The 18717-nt window shown below is 43.4% G+C and overlaps 2 protein-coding genes across 9 annotated transcripts; one reads left to right on the plus strand and one right to left on the minus strand.

Annotated features, from left to right (window-relative positions):
• Positions 1-275: 275 nt before the first annotated feature.
• pbdc1 (polysaccharide biosynthesis domain containing 1) lies at positions 276-2534 on the minus strand. The gene is made up of 6 exons (XM_037116784.1): positions 2440-2534; positions 1820-1885; positions 1478-1537; positions 1243-1383; positions 747-858; positions 276-654 (listed from the first exon to the last, which is right to left on the minus strand). Exons 1-6 carry the CDS (start codon positions 2467-2469, stop codon positions 563-565), a joined length of 501 nt encoding a protein of 166 aa, XP_036972679.1. The 5' UTR covers positions 2470-2534; the 3' UTR covers positions 276-562.
• Positions 2535-4006: 1472 nt separating this feature from the next.
• Positions 4007-17926, plus strand: dmtn (dematin actin binding protein). 8 transcript variants are annotated; one of them, XM_037116767.1, is made up of 16 exons: positions 4009-4170; positions 8607-8652; positions 8745-8825; positions 8919-9062; positions 9433-9477; positions 11241-11349; positions 11528-11572; positions 11648-11776; positions 12039-12136; positions 12224-12329; positions 13079-13131; positions 13522-13567; positions 14204-14211; positions 14567-14632; positions 16152-16232; positions 16835-17926. In XM_037116767.1, exons 2-16 carry the CDS (start codon positions 8644-8646, stop codon positions 16946-16948), a joined length of 1134 nt encoding a protein of 377 aa, XP_036972662.1. In that variant the 5' UTR covers positions 4009-4170; positions 8607-8643; the 3' UTR covers positions 16949-17926. The 8 variants fall into 8 exon arrangements, 6 of the variants coding, with proteins under 6 accessions (XP_036972662.1, XP_036972665.1, XP_036972663.1 ...); XM_037116770.1 differs by having other exon boundaries at positions 4011-4170; positions 13082-13131; XM_037116768.1 differs by lacking the exon at positions 4009-4170 and adding an exon at positions 4188-5204.
• Positions 17927-18717: the final 791 nt, after the last annotated feature.

Below are 18717 nucleotides of genomic sequence, written 5' to 3' on the forward strand. Positions count from 1 at the left end.
CAGTTGAGACTCGATGTTAGACGAGTTACTTCCTGACTGTAATCTATTACATGGTCTCCCTGGAGACGCCTGTTCTTCAGCTTCAGGTTTCTCCTGATTTATGATTATTTTCACACTTTTCCAAATATAAACAGATGTGAAGCTGCTCATGTGACATAAGTTTTTAAACCAGCATCATTTGGTTTCTGAGAATAAGATGAAAAACACTGAAAGAAATCCAGATGACTGAATCGTGATTGGATCCATTGGACTGACTGAGATAAAAAACACTGAAATGTGTTGAACTTTTTATTTATCGTCTCCTCGGTTACAGGCGAACAAATGAAACCGGCCGTTCTTACAAAACAAACAACCTTTATGATCGGCACAATAAAACTTTACAGTAAATACAAAATGTGTTGAAGTGACGCCGTCGAACAAACTGAAGAAAACAAAAAACATGTTTTCAGAAATACAAAGCTGCGTCCTCGTCACCGACTGCTGCAGGGACGTCCTGGTTGGATGGGGTCATTACTGGTTCTGTACTGGATCAGTACCGGATCAGTACCGGCGTGTTTGGCAGCTAACTCTTCGAGCTTTTGGACATGAACACTGTGTTGTTGTAGCCTTCTCTGTTTCGAGCAATTTCAACTGCAAAGAACTGAACTCTGGTGGCTGAAAGCAAGAAACAAAGAAACTGTTCAGTGGTTTTTGTCTCATTTTCTGATTATTATTATTAGTTTTTCTACAGTGAGATGTAAACATACCAAATATGGTGTTCTCCTCTGTGTAGTCCTTCTCACAGTCCAGACGCAGCAGAGTGCCGTAGTTAAAATCTTCCACGAGACCTTCGAACTCGTTACAAAATGGACGCCACGTCTGCAACAAACAAAAACACCTGAACTCACGTTTGTTTCACAGTAATGACGACGTGTTCACGTCACAGCTGCAGGTCAGTAACTCTGGAGAGATTTAGGAGCAGTTGGAAAACAACCTGATCTGAGACCAGATTTAACCCTTTATTAAGATGAAGTCTTCACTTTAGCTGCTGAGCTAACAGTGTTAGCATTAGCACACTTTGAGGGTGTAAATCTGGTCTGATCAGTTTGTGATGTGTTCTGTCCTGCAGACGAGCTGCATGGAGACATCTGATGTTTCAGAAGCAGAACGACTGAATGTGTAGTTTTGGGTGAACTGCTCCTTTAAGAGCTGTTGGACACTTCCTGTTTGTTGATCTCTGGGCATCCGTCACTTCACACTCACCTCTTTGGCCTTGTCAGATTTCAGGTCGTCTGCTTTCAGCAGCTTTATGTCGAGATCTTTGAACGTTTCTCTGAACGACGAGTAGATTTTATCGTCCAGTTTGGTCAACTTCAGGAACTTTGGGTCGACAGATGAGATGAGCTGCAGACAGAAGAGTGACATCATGTATCAGAATCACAGTGAGGATGACTTGTGTCAGCGCAGACAGAGATGACTGAGCTGATGAGTCTCTTACATTGAAGTAAACCTCTGCGTGGTTGTAGGCCTTCATCGCCCACATCACCTCAAGCCGGGGCTGAAAGAAGAGAGTTGCACAAAGGTCAAGAGGTTATTTCTGAGTCTGAGCCCAGTGCATGCTGGGATTTCTCTCTCCTTCTTCACACCATTCCAGCCCAACTGGTTTCCAACCTGCCAGTCTGCTTCAAAAAGAGAGAGACGAAACAAAGACCCAAACCGACCTGTCGGGTCTGAACGCTCAGCTCAGCAGCATCAACACACTCAGTGAAACCAGCTGCTGTCAGACAGTTTATAACACGTGAAATCATGAAGGACTGAAGAAGTTCAGATGTTCACTTACATCATTTCCATAAGCATCTGCAGGAAGAGACAGAGCATGTGCAGCTGCTGAAGCTCCATCCGGGCCCTGTGGACCCAAACACACACACACACACACACACACACACACACACACACACACACACACAGCTCAGTAATATTATCAAAGTAACTGAATAATTTAGTATTTATATACTAGAAGTATAATCATACTTGAAGCCATACTTTGTTTTTATGCAACATTAATCTGACACCAGTGTTACACAGAAACACAGTGTGGTCATGCTAACACAGGTTATTACAGTATTAGCTGCATGCAGAAGGTAAACACGAGCTGACATCACCGCTCACACTCAGGTAGACAGTCCTGACATGATGTGAGACACCTGAACGCATCTCTACCTGTGTTAATCACACGCACGTGCGGTCAGACTGCATGTTTATCACCTCACTGCTGCCACACGTGTGTTCTTCTGTCAGCTAGCATTAGCAAAGTTAGCCAACTCCCCGGCTTCCGTAAACGGTTCAACTATCATTTAATTACTGACTCAGCCTCGTTACAGACTCTTTGATCAGGCCGCTCACAGTTAAAACCACAAAAGATGTTGAGGAGAAACACACAGTTCACAGTTTGAGTCCTACCAGAGAGGCCAGTCCGTTATCCGACGCCATTTCTCTCAATTAAAGATCGTCTACAGCTGGAGATGAACGACTTGGCCTTAACTGCACGCATGCGCACTGTCGTCCTCACACTGACGTGACGCTACTGTTCGTCAAAGTGTTTTTTTAATGTCGTTAAAGCGTCAAATGTGAATTTTAGATTAATTAAACATTGACAGTTTGACATGCCATTAACTGCGTTGTAAAATAAATTGTATGAAAGTTAGGCCGTGACGTTTTGTACCCGGAAGTAAACAAACAGATGCAGGGAGAACGGAACACATATCTAAACATTTAAAAAGAAAGCTGAACATTTTAGCACAACAACATGTGAAACTTTAATCAGTGCTAGCAGAGAAATGTGAGTTAGCCTGTGCTACATGAACTCAGCACTAGCATGCCTTCAATCATGCTAGGTGTGAAAAATCTAATGACGCTCTTAAAAAAATAATCAAACAGCTTCTTTTACTAAATTTAATTTTCACTCGTGTGTCACTTCGCTCCTCACGAACATCGAGAGATTCTCCCGGAAGGTAATTACAGTTTAAAAACACTTTAGGCAGAATGACGTCGAACGGAGTGAACCATCTTGTTTTTTTTCACTCTCTGTTCTGAACTTTGACATGGCGGTGACGTCAGGATTTAAAGGGCCAGCGCCAGTTTAAAAAAACAGGTTTATAACCTTTGGTGAAATTTCATGTTCATAAATTCAAATATGAAGAAATAAATAAATGAAATGACATTTTGTTGTAAATTAAAATCTGAAACCATCAGTTGATTAAGTCACATGACAGAAAATTAATGATCAATTATTTGGATAAAATATTGTTTTAGTCATTTTTCCTGTAAAATCATCACAGAAATCAGTTACTGAAAGTATTAGGTCGGTAATCTAGATTCTTCTGAGGTCTTAATTTCTACTTCTGACTCAATTCTGAGCTTTAATTTGATCATTAAAACCTTTTCCTCAAAATCTGGACTTTTTATTCCTGACTTTTTCATAATTCACATGAAATGTATAAATATATATTTAGTTTAAAGGTGTATTATGTAGGATTTTAAGTTGACAGAATCAACATGAACTGAGACGATCAACAGAATGTGAAGAAGTAAACATGTTGCGCTCAGCAGCTGGTTCTGATCCATCACGCCTGAGCAGCACTAACTGGGCCTACCTGATGATGCAGCAGCGGTTAGCAGCAGTTAGTAGCAGTTAGCAGCAGTTAGCAGCAGTTAGCGGTTACCCTGGCGACATGCGGCTGCCTGTTGGTTCTGAGACGTCAGACACAGATGATTGATCCTCCTCAGCTCAGTGGACCAGACCGACCCGCTGGAGCAACAGGAAGACTCCTCCTCCTCCTCTTCCTCCTCCTCACAGCAGCTCCCGCCCCCCTTTAAAAGCTACATCACACCGCACCCTCCTCCCCCCCCTCTTCCCCCTCCACCCTCTCGTCTTCTTCCTCCTCCTCCTCCTCTTCTTCCTCCTCCTCCCCTCCCTTCCTCCTCCTCTCCTCCCTTCCTCCTCCTCCTCCTCCTCTTCCTCCTCCTCCTCCCCTCCCTTCCTCCTCCTCCTCTTCCTCCTCCTCCTCCCCTCCCTTCCTCCTCCTCCCCTCCGTCTCCTCGGCTCTGACGGCGGAGCAGCGTCACGGTCGCTCCCCTGGATGCTGCTCTGATCTCCGGCGTCACGTTTGGATATTTCCTCGCTGTTTGGAGGTGAGAGATTCTTTTCTTTATGTTAATATTAACGAGCTATAAAGCAGCAGATCCGGGTCGGTACCGGGTCTGACCCGGGTTATACCGCCTGTGTTTTTATCGCGCTGCTGCAGACGCACTTGTCTCCTGTCCGCCCTCTTCATCCTCCTCCTCCTCCTCACTGAAGGCCACATGAGGCTGATGAACGTCGAACGATCAGATCTGATCGATTCTGATCGGACCTGATCAGTTCGATAACAAAATGTTCATATGACGGCGGATTGTTCAGATTGCATGTGTCCAGGTGCTGCTGTGTGTTCAGGCCTGCAGACTGAAGATCATCATCATCATCATCATCATCATCATCATCACAGTCTGTAAACAGCAGCTCAGGATCGATACAGAACATCAGTTTCATCTTCAAACCGTCTCTTTGATTATTATTCCATGAAAACAGAGAAATAATCCACAGCAGATGTTTCTGATGCATCCCGAGAAATGTAACAGAAACAGAAACATCGAGATTAAAAAGACAGAAACAGGAAATGTTTCATATTTTAATCTGCAGATTATTACAGATGTGAAAAACAACAAAATAAATCTATTTAAAATAAAAATGTTTGTTATAAATTCACAGAGTTTAAACTGAGCAGAATATTGAGTCGACAGATAAAATACAGATAAAAGCAGCAGAACTTCATGTTTAAATATTCAGTTTATTCTCATTAAATACTCCAGTTTAAACCTCCAGGCTTTGACATCTGACACAGTTTCACTTCATTAAATGACTTGAATCAATTAATAATTAAAGATGAAATATAAGTTTAACATTTATATTCTGTTCTTTGCAACAAGATGTTTTTCTTCATGTTCTCGTCGAGTATTGATTTAATACAGTTGATATAATATTAAGATCAGAAACAGTAAGTTCTTGTGTTGTCACAGTAAAATGTGTTTTATTGTTTTATATTTGGGTTTTAATTTACTAATGAGATTACAGATAACAGAGTCACTGATGAGCTCTGACACACTGAGACGCTGCAGAGAACAAAACGGTAAGATTTCAGTCATTAACCTGAACACAAAGTGTGTGTGTGTGTGTGTGTGTGTGTGTGTGTGTGTGTGTGTGTGTGTGTGTGTGTGTGTGTGTGTGTGTGTGTGTGTGTGTGGTCGGACTAATGGGCGTCACTCAGCTGCATCGATGGCAGTCTGGCAGTCAGAAGCTCTTAGTGATAAGACTATCGGGCCGGAGCACTCAGCCTGGTGCCGGTCAGCTGATGGATCCTGTCGTCCTCAGAGACTCTAACCAGCAGACTGAACACCAGCCTGTCTTTAGTTTCTACTGTATTTGTTTTTTGTTATTATTTAGCATGTTTTACTTTAGATTCAGCCTCAGATCACCATCCAGGTTCTGTCAGAGCTAAACTTCTCCAGAGCCCCTTCCTGAGCCGTCCCAGTCTGAAGGCTCCTTCTCCTCCCTGTTTCTGGAGGATGAACTGCTACGATCCTTCATGGCCTCACATGATCCTTTGTGTGCTGAAGGAGGCCGAGTCCTTCAGAGGACACAGACCCTGAGCTGACACACAGCATGTGGTGGATGCATGTCAGCTGACAGGAGGACGTCATGCTAACATGTCAGCTCGCTGAGACTCCATCGTACTGAAATGTCCCAAATAAGATCATTAGCATGTTAATGTTCACCTTTAGTTTAGCGCTTCATGCTAACGTCTGCTCTCACATCATTCACTCATTCTTCAGAGTCCATAAACTAAATACAGTCCAGTACAGGTGAAGCTGGTGAGCCTAGCTTAGCACAAAGACTGGAACCAGAGGGAAACAGCTAGCATGGCTCATCATCTGATGGTGGGAGCTGTTAAATGATGAATTATAGTTCTGACACTTCAGATTAAACAAACCAGATATCACATGTTAATAGGTGAACTTTAGAGGAACTGGTTGGTGGATTTGTTGCTTTTGGACAGGATAGCTGTGACTTCCTGTTTCCAGTCTATAAGCTAAGCTAAGCTAAGCTAAGCTAAGCTAAGCTAATATAAACTGAGCAGCTTCATATTGAACCTGCAGTGAAGTCGATGAACACTCAGCTGTTTCCCAAATGTTGAACTGTTCCTCTGAGAGCAGATTTTAATGTTTCACGCCAGTAAAGAGTCTGGACAGGAAGATGTTTCAGACGACATCAGTCCAGGTGACGCTGATGAAACCAGCACAGGTGGAGTTCAGCTCAGGACAAACAGATCGTCTCTCACTGAGCTGGAGTCAGTTTTGGGAGGTTAGCAGTTTGGACGGAGGAGGGAAGGTGGATGTGCTCTGTTGATTCTCTGGAGGGAGGAGTGTTACCACAGCAATAACTGTTGAGGACCGGCTGGGCGTTGGCCTGGCTGGGCGAGCTGATAAACAGCCGGGGAGGGAGGAGGGAGGAGGAGGAGGAGGAGGAAGAGGAGGGAGGAGGAGGAGGAGGAAGAGGAGGGAGGCAGATGAAAGACAAGACACAACATGAGGAGGGGGTTCACAGGAAGTCTCTGAGGGAGGATATCCTCACCAGCAGAGACGCTAGCAGACGTTAGCGCTCATGCTGTTTAGGAGCGAGGTGCTGCCCTCCTCTTCCTCCTCCACCTCCTCCTCCTCTTCCTCCTCCTTCACCTCCTCCTCCTCTTCCTCCTCCTCCTCCTCCTCCTCCTCCTCCTCCTCCTCCTCCTCTTCCTCCTCCTCTTCTTCCTCCTCTTCCTCCTCCTCCTCCTCCTCCTCCCTCTCCTCCTCCTCCACCTGCTCCTCCTCGTCCTCCTCCTCCTCCTCCTCATCTTCTTCCTCCTCTTCCTCCTCCTCCTCCACCTCCACCTCCTCCTCCTCTTCTTCCTCCTCCTCCTCCTCCTCCTCCACCTCCACCTCCTCCTCCTCCTCTTCCTCCTCCACCTCCTCCTCTATTCCTCCTCCGCCTCCTCCTCATTTCTTCCTCCTCTTCTCCTCCTCCTCCACCTCCTCCTCCTCTCCTCCTCTCTTCTTCATCCTCTTCCTCTCATCCTCCTCCTCACTTCCTCCTCCTACCACCTCCTCCTCACCTCTTCCTCCATCCATCCACACTCCTACCTCCCTCCTCTTCTTCCTCCTCCTCTTCCTCCTCCCCCACCTCCACCTCCACCTCCTCCTCCACCTCCTCCTCCTCCTCCTCTTCTTCCTCCTCTTCCTCCTCCTCTTCCTCCTCCACCTCCTCCTCCTCCTCCTCTTCCTCCTCCTCCTCCTCCCCCTCCTCCCTGAGGAGGCTCTGATAACAGCCCTGTCTAAATCTGATTCACAGTGTTGTTTTACACTCAGTCTCCGTGTCCCCATCCGTCCAGCCTCCCTGTGGGCCGGCTGCGTCTCTGCGTCTCTGAACGGTTTGATTTGTCCAACTGTGATCGAATCCCAGAAGATCAACAAACATTGTGGATTATCTGTAGAAACGTCTCTAATTATGATGTCACCGTGTGAATTTTCCCCCTTTAGTAAAGGCTAACATGCTAATGTGAAGGCAGGTGTGATGTTTACCGTGTTAGCATGCTAACATTTGCTTTGACATGCAAGGTTTTGGACATGAACAGATTTATAACAGAACCTGAGGACGAGCCTGTCAGGTCCAATAAGAACTGTTCACCTGGAGCTTCCAGGTTTACTTCCTGGTTGTGTTTTACTTACAGTAGCTCACAGTAACGATGCTAACACGCTGACATCTGGTTCATCATGTTCACCACCTTTAGTTTAATGTGTCCAACATGGAGGAAGCTAACGTAGCGTCTTATTAGCATTGTGTCAACATGACAGAATGACGTGTACGAGATGGACGATGTGTCACTTCCTCCCACAACTCACAGACAAAACCAGAACACCCCGGAGGTGAGCCGCCATCTTGCACTGGTGACATCATTAAGTGCCATTGATTGGTGGGCGGAGCCACGGTATCAAGGTCTCGTCCATACACTGTCCAGCTCAGTCATGACATCATGACATCATGACATCATCGCGCCTTTTAAAAGCACAAGATGAATGAACTCTTTGATGAGAACGAGCTGAATTGACAAAGTATTTTCTACCCGATCGATGGATGTGATCATTTTACATAACGCTTCATATTTCTGTGACACTGCTGAGTTATTGCTGACATCATCAGTGTCTTTAAATCAGAGATCTTTGTGTAGAAATGTAACACGTCACCATCTTCAGCTGCTGTTCAGTGAGTTTATTATCAATCCGCTGCTGAAAGTAGTCCCACAGATTCACTGTTTCTCCTGTTTGTTTGTGAGCAGCTGCAGAAACGTGAAACTTCACATTCACTGTGTGACCTCATCCTTTAAAATGTCCGCTGCAGCAGAAGTGAACCGCCACGAGTTAGTTTGTAGCCTCAGATGAAGACGAGTCACGATGAGACTCGATCAGAAGAAGTAACGACTCTCTCTGTTTGTGTCCAGCTGCTGGAACCCGACAGGAGGAAGGTTTTCTCCAGTCATGCAGAAGGTGATCGACCATCGACAGCCACTGAGATCTGACGACAGTTCTGCTGTTTTGTTATGAACATTAATAATCCTGACTGTGTGGTGATGTCACAGGTGGAGGGACAGGTAACCCCGGTCAACCTGCCTTCTTCCAGGGGTCTGAGCACCCCGGGGTCTCCGGCCGCCGGCATCACGGTAAACACACTCCGCACATGTTCATACACTCAGTGTGTACACAGACACACTCACCTGTTACCTGTGTGTGTGTGTGTGTGTGTGTGTGTGCAGGCCAGAGTGAATGACCAGGTGGTGGGCTACAGAGACCTGGCAGCTCTGCCCAGAGATAAAGCCATCCTGCAGGTGGAGAGACCCGACCTGATGACCTACCAGCCTCACCTGAGCTTCTCTCCTCTGGACCCGCCCCGCAGAGAGGTGACGACACACCTGTGCTGTTTGTACAGACTGTCTTTATCCCACTGAGAACGTTCCAGAAGTATCAGTGACGTCCAGCCTGAGACCTTAAACAGCGGCTGTTATTGAGCCTCCCGGCGTCTCTGTAGTCTCTTCAGATATTAAAGGCAGCACACCTGCAGCCAGGTGAAGGCAGCACACCTGCAGCCAGGTGAAGGCTGCAGATGTGCTGCCTTGTCTTTCTAAAATGGAGGTGTAATATTACCCGTCACTGGAGTGGGCGTAAACAGGTGACATGAAGCAGGAAGTTGGGCGTGAACAGAGACAGTGAGTTTGTCTTCAGTTTAGTGTTTGTGGTGCTGATGAGTCTGGTTGTGTTTGTGTCCTGCAGAGATCTCTGTCTCCTCCCGCCACGTCTCCTCCGAGGTCTCCGGAGGTAAGAGCTGCTTCACACGGCTCACATGTTTAGGATTCACTCTGTTCGTCTCCTTTAACTCAGCTGCTCATTACTATGATTATAAACTGAAATCTGAGTATCATAAGATTTCACAATCCGTCTGTTTCATCACCTACAAAATGAAAATGTAAGTTGACCAGCGATGAGAAGTTTTGTCGACTCGTTTTCACACATGAAATAAAATTCACCAGAGTTTTTATTGCGTTTTTTAAAAAGCAGTTTTTTTGTTTTTTTTACACAGGATCCATTTGTTTTCTCAGTTTGACACAAAATGTCTCCAGGAAGAAAAACATTTTCCTGCATGTGAATGAAAGAAAAAAATGAAAAGAAAAAGTGAAACATATTGTCTTTGTTTTGTTTTCTGGTTTTTTAATCTTTTTATTCAAGATTTTTTTAATTATAAAACTTTTTTCCACAAGAATTTTTTTTCCTTATTTTTCTGTTTACAAAAACAAATGTAACTGTTTTACACAAGAAATATGAAAAATGAAAAAATGGAGGAAACATTTTTTCCACCTGATTTTTCTTCATATTGTGTGAAAAAAATGAAAAAGTTTAACATATTTTTTTTTGTTGTTCTAAATTAAATGTGCTTTTTTAAATTCAAGATTCTTTTCAATTATAAAATCTTGTGGGTTTTTTACGAGGATTGTTCCTCGGTGGATTGAAAGAAAATGACTTTTTTTTCTACTAAATCTGATGTTGTTTACTTGTTTTCACACGAGAAGAAGAGACGTTTTCCTGTGTGATCTCGTCCTTGAACAGAACCGCCACCATGTTTTCTTTTATAAAACTGTTTTCTTTGTGGAAGAACCAGAACCACGTTGGACCGTCGAGCTGAACTCGGGTCCTTCAGTGTTGGACCTGCAGCTCCTTCACTGTGATGTGATGTGATGTTCAGCGCCGCCTGCAGGTCGGACCGGCACACGACAGCGTGATCGCTCTCAGCTGGACCTTTAACACTGTTTCACTCAGTCGATGAACTCTCTGTGACCCGTTTCAAATCCTCCATGAGTCAGCGGGTCGGGACCTTCTGCAGAATCTCTGATGTGACCGGTTGTGTTCTCGTCCAGCTGTTGAGTTCAGTCGGTTCTTTGTGTTTGAATGTGACATGAATTCCTTCAGACACTGAGAACACAGAGCGTCTCTGTGCAGCTGCTGGGCCGTCGGTCCGGCCTGCGGTTCTGATTCTGTTCTGGTTCTGATTCTGTTCTGGTTCTGATTCTGTTCTGGTTCTGATTCTGTTCTGGTGTCTGTGACGCTGTAAATGTTTCAGACGAGAGAAGAAGCTGAAAACGCTTCAGTCAGTTTCATCAGGCAGCAGCTTAAAACCAGAATCAGACAAACTGAAACTGAAATTTATTGATCGATTATTGATGAATGTTGAAGGCTGCTGGTTCTGTGTCCATTCAGAAAAATCTACATTTTTTGATACTTTAATACTGATGATTTATTTACAAGTTGTCACAGATTACTTTTAAAAACACTTGTTTTCTCATAAATAAGACAACACTGGTATATAAAACACAACTAAATATATTCATCTTTTTTTACTGAAATATATTTTTTTCAATTAAAGAATTCAGACAATTTAACTTTTTAAAAATATAATTAAAAGAAATCTTGTGAAATTTTTTTACTTTAGAAAAAGTACTTATTTCTTTCTTATTTTCTGTGTGCGTGTGTGTGTGTGTGTGTGTGTGTGTGTGTGTGTGCGTGCGTGCGTGCGTGTGTGTGTCCAGGTGAAGCCTCGCAGAGCGGAGAGTGAGAGTGGATCACCTGGAGGATCGACGCTGCAGCTGCAGGCGACACGCAAGATCAGCACGAGCCAGCAGCACTTCCACAGACCAGGTCACACACACAATAATCAATATAATGATAATGTGACACTGAGTCATTTTGTCATTGAAACTTTAGTTTTGATCATTTCTGCATTTTGAAACATGAAAATTAATCCAGTTTTAATTATTTATTTATTTTTATAATAATATTTTGCATCATTGGACTTCCGTACGTTTTGTGTTTTCAGATATTGGAGCGAACATCTACAGGAAACCTCCGATCTACAAACAAGGTGAGCTGTTGATCCCGTCATGATATTATAGATCGATACTTCTTCTCTTCACGTCGCTGCTCTCCGACTCTGCAGATGTTCAGAAACACGTGGAAGGAGTCATCCAGTCCGCAAAGTTCCCAGCAGCTCAGCCTCCAGATCCAAACCAGCCGTCCAAGATCGAGACCGAGTACTGGCCCTGCCCCCCTTCACTGGCTGCCATGGGTAACACACACACACACACACACACACACACACACACACACACACACACACACACCTGTTGGCAGGTCAGCTGAAGTCTCCAGCTGCTTCAGTTGTTTAACAGAATGCTGCAGGAGAGATTTATTTATTGGGTGAACTGCTCCTTTAAATGATAAACACCCTGTGTATTGGTCCAGCTGTGTGTCTTTAATGCTCCTCAGCAGTTCTGGTTGATTCTGTGAGCTAACGTGATGCTAAGCTAACTGTGAGGCTGAACCCTCAGAGATCGAGTGGAGGAAGAAGAAGCTGCAGGAGGAAGACGACGAGTTTGAAGACCTGACTGACGAGGCCAAGACGCTGCAGGAGCAGGAGCTGGAGAAGGTAACCGTGACAACCGTAAGTGTTTTAATGACATCATCAGTGATAACGAGCAGGACGTGTGACTGACCGGGTCTCTGATGAATCCAGATCAAGTCCAACCTGGGTCGTCTGATCCTGAAGGAGGAGAAGGAGAAGGCCGTCCACTTCAGGAGGAAGACACAGTCACTGCCGGACCGGACGCACATGCACACCAGTGAGACGCCTGTCAGCCTGTCTGTCATCCTGCCTGTCTGTCTGTCTGTCTGTCTGTCAGCCTGTCTGTCATCCTGCCTGTCTGTCTGTCTGTCTGTCTGTCTGTCAGCCTGTCTGTCATCCTGTCTGTCTGTCTGTCTGTCTGTCTGTCTGTCAGCCTGTCTGTCATCCTGTCTGTCTGTCTGTCTGTCTGTCTGTCTGTCTGTCAGCCTGTCTGTCATCCTGTCTGTCTGTCTGTCTGTCTGTCTGTCTGTCTGTCTGTCTGTCATCCTGTCTGTCAGCCTGTCTGTCTGTCTGTCTGTCTGCCTGTCTGTCTGCCTGTCTGCCTGTCTGTCTGTCTGTCTGTCAGCCTGTCTGTCTGTCTGTCTGTCAGCCTGTCTATCTGTCTGCCTGTCTGTCTGCCTGTTTGTCATCCTGCCTGTCTGTCTGCCTGTCTGCCTGCCTGTCTGTCTGTCTGTCAGCCTGTCTGTCTGTCTGTCTGTCTGTCTGTCTGTCTGTCAGCCTGTCTGTCTGTCTGTCTGTCTGTCTGTCAGCCTGTCTGTCTGTCTGTCTGTCAGCCTGTCTGTCTGTCTGCCTGTCTGTCATCATGTCTGTCAGCCTGTCTGTCATCCTGTCTGTCATCCTGTCTGTCTGTCTGTCTGTTTGTCTGTCTGTCTGTCATCCTGTCTGTCTGTCTGTCAGCCTGTCTGTCTGTCAGCCTGTCTGTCTCTCTGTGTCTCCGTCCTTCTCATTGTTTCTTCTGTCTGTCAGCAGGTTTGTCTGCGAATGCATCAAAGTCTCCTTCACGCTCCGGTCTGACCAGAGTGAGTGCTGATGTTGTCGTGTTACAACATTAATATATAATAATAATGTATATTAAAAATGCATTTTGATAAATGGAAAGAGTCGAATACATACTTATATATCTTCATGCTCCTTCATACGCACAGTACAATATAATCAGCTGGCCTTATATACTGTGCATGATTTACTAGATAAAATATTGAAATATGTTTTATTAATTAAAACATCCTCATCATCACTAAATCCCTCTGAGATCAACGATATATAAAATAATAGTGTGATGTAGCTGCTAAGCTAAAACATTAGCGCTCATCTGTGCATCAAGAGTCTGAATAACTGGTTTATTATCAGAAAACAGAGAAAACAAAGTCATGATGTAGAATTAATATGTAATGTGTTTCTGTTTGCAGATGCAGTCTGCAGAGTTTTCCACAGAGGCAGATAAAGGAGCAGCAGGTAGATTCATCACCTGTTCACAGTTTACAGTGTTTCAGAATCGCTGCAGCAGCAACAGAAAAACACACACGCTGCTTTTTGTGAGCTGGTCTGTGAATGTTTTATCTCTGGAGGCTACGTGCTGCCTCCACTTACAGTCATTATGCTAAGCTAAGCTAAGGAAGTCCTTCAGTCACAGACGTGAGACGGATCTCTTCGTCTCACTCTGACAAAGAACGATAACACTGTGGTTCAATTCCTCCTTTAACACCAGAACTCAGGATTCAAACAGACTCTAAAGATATTTGTACAATGAACTGGAACAACATTAAGTTGTTTAAATAAAGTGTTTAAATAGTTTAAATAAAAATACAGACTCAGTCATCGTCCCCTCACAGCTCCTCCTGGAGACGCGTGTTAGAACAGAAAACACATGAAATTTTATTTTTCATGTGTTTCTGTGGTTGTTTCTCTGTTTTAAATCAAGTCTCAGCTGCTGTTGTTCAGCAGAACACTGTGGCTCGTCAGGTGGAGGAGGAGGCGATGACGGGGTTTTTAAGGTGAACTGCTCCTTTAAAGCTGCAGTGTGACAGCTGTGATCATGTGTGTTTCATGTGCTGGATTCTCTCTGACCTTCCTGTCGTCGTGTCTTTGCAGCTGCTCAGGTAAGAATGTTGTGTGTTTGTGTGCATGTGCATGTTCGAGCTGCGAGTCTGCACCCGCTGCCCTGCACTGCCCCGGTACCTCTGAGCAAACTGTGTGTGTGTGAGCCCTGAAAACACGTGTGGACAGGTGTGTGTGTGTGTGTGTGTGTGTGTGTGTGTGTGTGTGTGTGTGTGTGTGTGCTACATCTGCATCTCTACCACCTGCTGCTGACACGCTGCTGTCTGCTGTCGTTGCTTCACTGTGATGGATTTCATGTTCACCAGATTGTGCAGGAGTGTCTTTCATATTGTGTGTGTGTGTGTGTGTGTGTGTGTGTGTGTGTGTGTGTGTGTGTGTGTGTGTGTGTGTGTGTAGAACGGAGAGGCTCGCAGGGAGAGGATGGACCGAGGAAACTCGCTGCCGAGCATCCTGGAGCAGAAGGTGAGAACACACTCAGCGTGACTCTGAGTAGAGCGTCTACCTCCGCACAAACTAACATGACTCTGACAGTCCTGATCTAAAATATTTCCTCCCTCCATGTTTGTGACCTGACAGCTGGTGGAGGAAGATCTTTACCAGTTCTTCAACTCTTTTTAGATTCATGAGAAAATTCTCAAGAAAAAACACCTGAAATTTGTTTCTAGATTCATCCGACACATTTTTGGGGGGAAAGAGGCAAAAATTCTCCCCCTGAAATTTGTTTTCCTCCTGAAATGATTTATTTTTCCACAGAAAGCTGAATGGGAATAAAAGTTCGTAGGTGCACAAAGAAATTATGTTTCTCTAATTTGTTTTAAAGAAATAAATACAAATAGAATTTTTTTTTTAATTAAAAAAAAAAAAAACACAGAAAAATTCTCCCCTGAGATTATTTTTCGCTCATGATGGTGAGTGCGGCATTAAAATAAATATTTTAAGGAAAATGATTTTTTTTTCTGTGAAAAACTGAATTGGAATAAAAGTTGTTTTGTCAAGCAGCAAAAAAGAAAAGATTTTTCTAGATTTTCTGAAAATGTTCAATAATAAAAACATTCTTCTAGATTCAGTAGATTTCTTTTCTGAATGGAAAAAAGTTGGTGGGAAAACAAACAAAAACGATTCTGAATTCATGAGCGGATTTTTATTTTAAATCATTCTCCTGAAATTTTAAACTTTAATAAATAAATCAGGAGAATTTGTTTTGATTCAAGAGCATAAAAAAAAAAAAAAAATCTTTTGCATATTTTCACAGATCAGAATCAGAATTTATTATTATTATTTATTCATTTTTTCTGCACACGTGTAAGAAAATCTCGCCTGTTGAAGAAAAGTTTTCCAGCATCGTCTAATCTGAGTTCCTACAGTTTCTCTCTGTGAAATTTCAGGAGAATCGTTTTTTTATTCTTTTTTTCTTTAATTGTCTCCTGAAGTTTAAAAATATAATCTTGAATCCAAACAGACAGAAACATTCACTCAAACATACCAAGAACTATTTTTTCTCTTGCTGGAACTTTTTGTTTCATTCGGTCTCAAACGTGGACGAGAAGTTTTTTAATGAAACCAGCTGATTCAGAAATCTAATATTCATTGTGAACAGAAGAGCTGCGGCCGCTTCACAGCAACACGACGAAACTTCATCTGACAAAACAGGAGAAAGAAAAAGGAGCCAACATTCAAATGATGCGTGGATTTTATTTTTCTCTTAGGCTTCATATGACAAACAAATGAACCAGTTCGGTTTGAGCCGATCAGTTTTCAGATTTACTGATGATCAATAAAAATCATCTTTTAAAACTTTTCTCCCTCCTTCCTGAAATCAACAGGAGAGAAAACATTTGACTCAGACGACGATCGAACACACGACATCATTTGTCCTTCAGGGCTTCCGTAGTGTTCGAACCCTTCACAGAATCATATTTATATTTTGCTGAGTTCATTACAATTAAATTTAAAAGGTGACGTTTCATTCTGTTTCCTTCAGATTTATCCATATGAAGCGCTGGTTGTGACCCACAGAGGGCGCTGCAAGCTGCCGCCGGGAGTCGACCGCACTCGGCTGGAGGTTTGTATCATGACCAGAATGAACATTACAGCTGGTTTTTATCAGCAGGAGTAAAATCATCTTATCAACTAAACCTTTCACCAAAGTCAAACACACACATCAGAAGAAAGGACAGAAAGAAAGAAAGAAGTTCATGTAGAACAAGAACAAGAAGGTCCAAATGATGCAGAATGAGTCAGAGACAGAGTTTATAAAGTGTCTCCAACTCAACAAATCACTAAACTGACACATTTGTTAAGGGAGTCTGGTGCTGGAGTGGTTAATAGGCTTCATGCATTAAACTTTACGCTGAATTTACCAGAAGGAGACGATGATTCAGAGTCATTTCATAAATAATGTTGCTGACATTATAAAGGCTCTCTTCACTCAACAGCTCACTGAATCCAGCATTTTTTAAAGGGAGTCTGGTGACTTTCTCCTCAGGCAGCTCAAAAAATCACCTGTTTGTAAAATCAATACTTAGTTTGAAGCCAAATTTTGACTGTAGAGTGTTTCTACTCCTGAAGCTCAGAGGATTTGTCAGCGGAGGCAGGTGACGTTGTGTTCAGCAGTTGGATGAAATGATTCCTGACTCGTGTTCTTCCTCCTCCTCCTCCTCTCAGAGGCATCTGGCCCCGGAGCAGTTCGAGCAGCTGTTCGGGATGCCGATCGCAGAGTTCGACCGCCTCTCTTTGTGGAAACGAAACGAACTGAAGAAGAAAGTCTCGCTTTTCTAACAGGAAGTGACCTCATCCCCCTCAGAACACCTGAAGCAGCTGCTGTGAGAGGAAGAGGAGGATCCAAACAGGCCATACTCATCACGTCAGCCCACGCCAACATGGCCGCCATCTAACTAACCAATCAGGTCCCTGGATGTGGATCAGAGTGTACTGAAGGCTGGTCCTGATTAACCCTTTACTCTGACTAACCATAACTGATGCACTGACACTCAGACATGTTACCTGCTGCACTTATAATCACCACTGCTTGCAAATCATTATGTGTCCACTCTTCATCATCATCATCATCATCATCATCATCATCATCTTCATCACTGAGTTTAGCTCCACTGAGGTCTGAATCAGGACGTCACGTTAGCATGTTAGCGGCTATCGAACTCCTCTGGTGTCATGAAGCTGCTTCACCTTTAACTGTGACGCATCACCATGGTAACCTGTCACTGACCAATCAGATCACTCTGTGACACTGAGTCACCACAGGATCCCCACAGTGAAGTGACAGATTAAAGGAGCAGTTCACTCAAACAGTAAACCATCAGAACAGTTTGTGTGAACTGCTCCTTTACTGGTTCTGCCCTCTGACGCGTTTCTGCTTGAACTTGACTGACAGCCGATCGATGTTTGGAGCTTCTGTCTCGTATGAAACTGATTGTATTTATTATTCTGTGACGTTTTTATTTATTAGACGATTGTAATTTTTACGGCCACACGTTTGTTTTTGTGATCTCTGATTTTGGAAACATTGTTTCTGCTGTACAGTTTGTTTCGTTTTTTAAACGAGGATTTTAATCGTCACTAACATCTTCCACGCGGCTCAAGCTGACATTTTAAAGGAGCAGTTCGTACTAATCACCATCATCTATATCAGATCGTGTCTTAACGTCGTCTTCACGCTTCATTCTGGTTCAAACCGTCCAGTCCTCATTGTTTCTGTTGTACGATGTGAAGGAGTCAAATAAACTGAAGAAAATCTGATTGTTTGTTGTCGTCTTCCTTCATCGACTCGCTTCACTCAGATCTACAGGATTTATTTTTATTGTTCAGCAGTAAGAACGTAGATCTCGTCTCCTGTGACTGTACGACCTCATTTGATCCACTCACAATATAATATTTACATTTCTCATTTCATGAATATATAATGAACGTCTGTGATTCTCTTCGTGGGGACGTCGACTCTTCAACTCAACTGAACGATAATAAAATAGTTTTATTTTACGACTGATTGTGTCAACAGACATTTTAAAGGATTATATCTTAACTGTTTCTGTTAAAATGAAGCATTAACCAGTTTAAAGACTGTAACGAACTTCTTGTTTCTGAAATTAAACAGTCTTAAAACCAGGAAGAGTTTCTGTCTCAGGTCTTTATTTTATCATTTTTCAATTCTGGCAGATTTCTGATTTTAAAAACAGCTCAAATGAAGCTGAAGCTTCCCTGTAAACTGTAAAGTCGCTGGATGAATTCTTCATGTGACTCAGATTAAAAACACCAAAATCCAAAAGTCCAGTTTTCTCTCCTTTTCCTCTCCAGGCAACGTTTAAATGTTTCATCACTTTATCTTTTTACTTTTATTACAAATTCACTCTTTAAACACTTTCGAGGAACCAAAAGCAAAAACCAGCTGTTCAAATCAACACCGACTGATTCATTCTGTTCATTTAACCTCCAGGTGACAAAGGTCAGAGATAAAAATATGATATTCCTGAAGGATTTCAGTTAAAATGAAGCTTCTTCTAAAACTTTGGAGTTTCTTTCTTTCAGCTGAG

This window comes from Acanthopagrus latus, chromosome 12 (genome assembly GCF_904848185.1).
Source record: "Acanthopagrus latus isolate v.2019 chromosome 12, fAcaLat1.1, whole genome shotgun sequence".
In the NCBI taxonomy this organism is placed as follows: Eukaryota; Metazoa; Chordata; class Actinopteri; order Spariformes; family Sparidae; genus Acanthopagrus; species Acanthopagrus latus.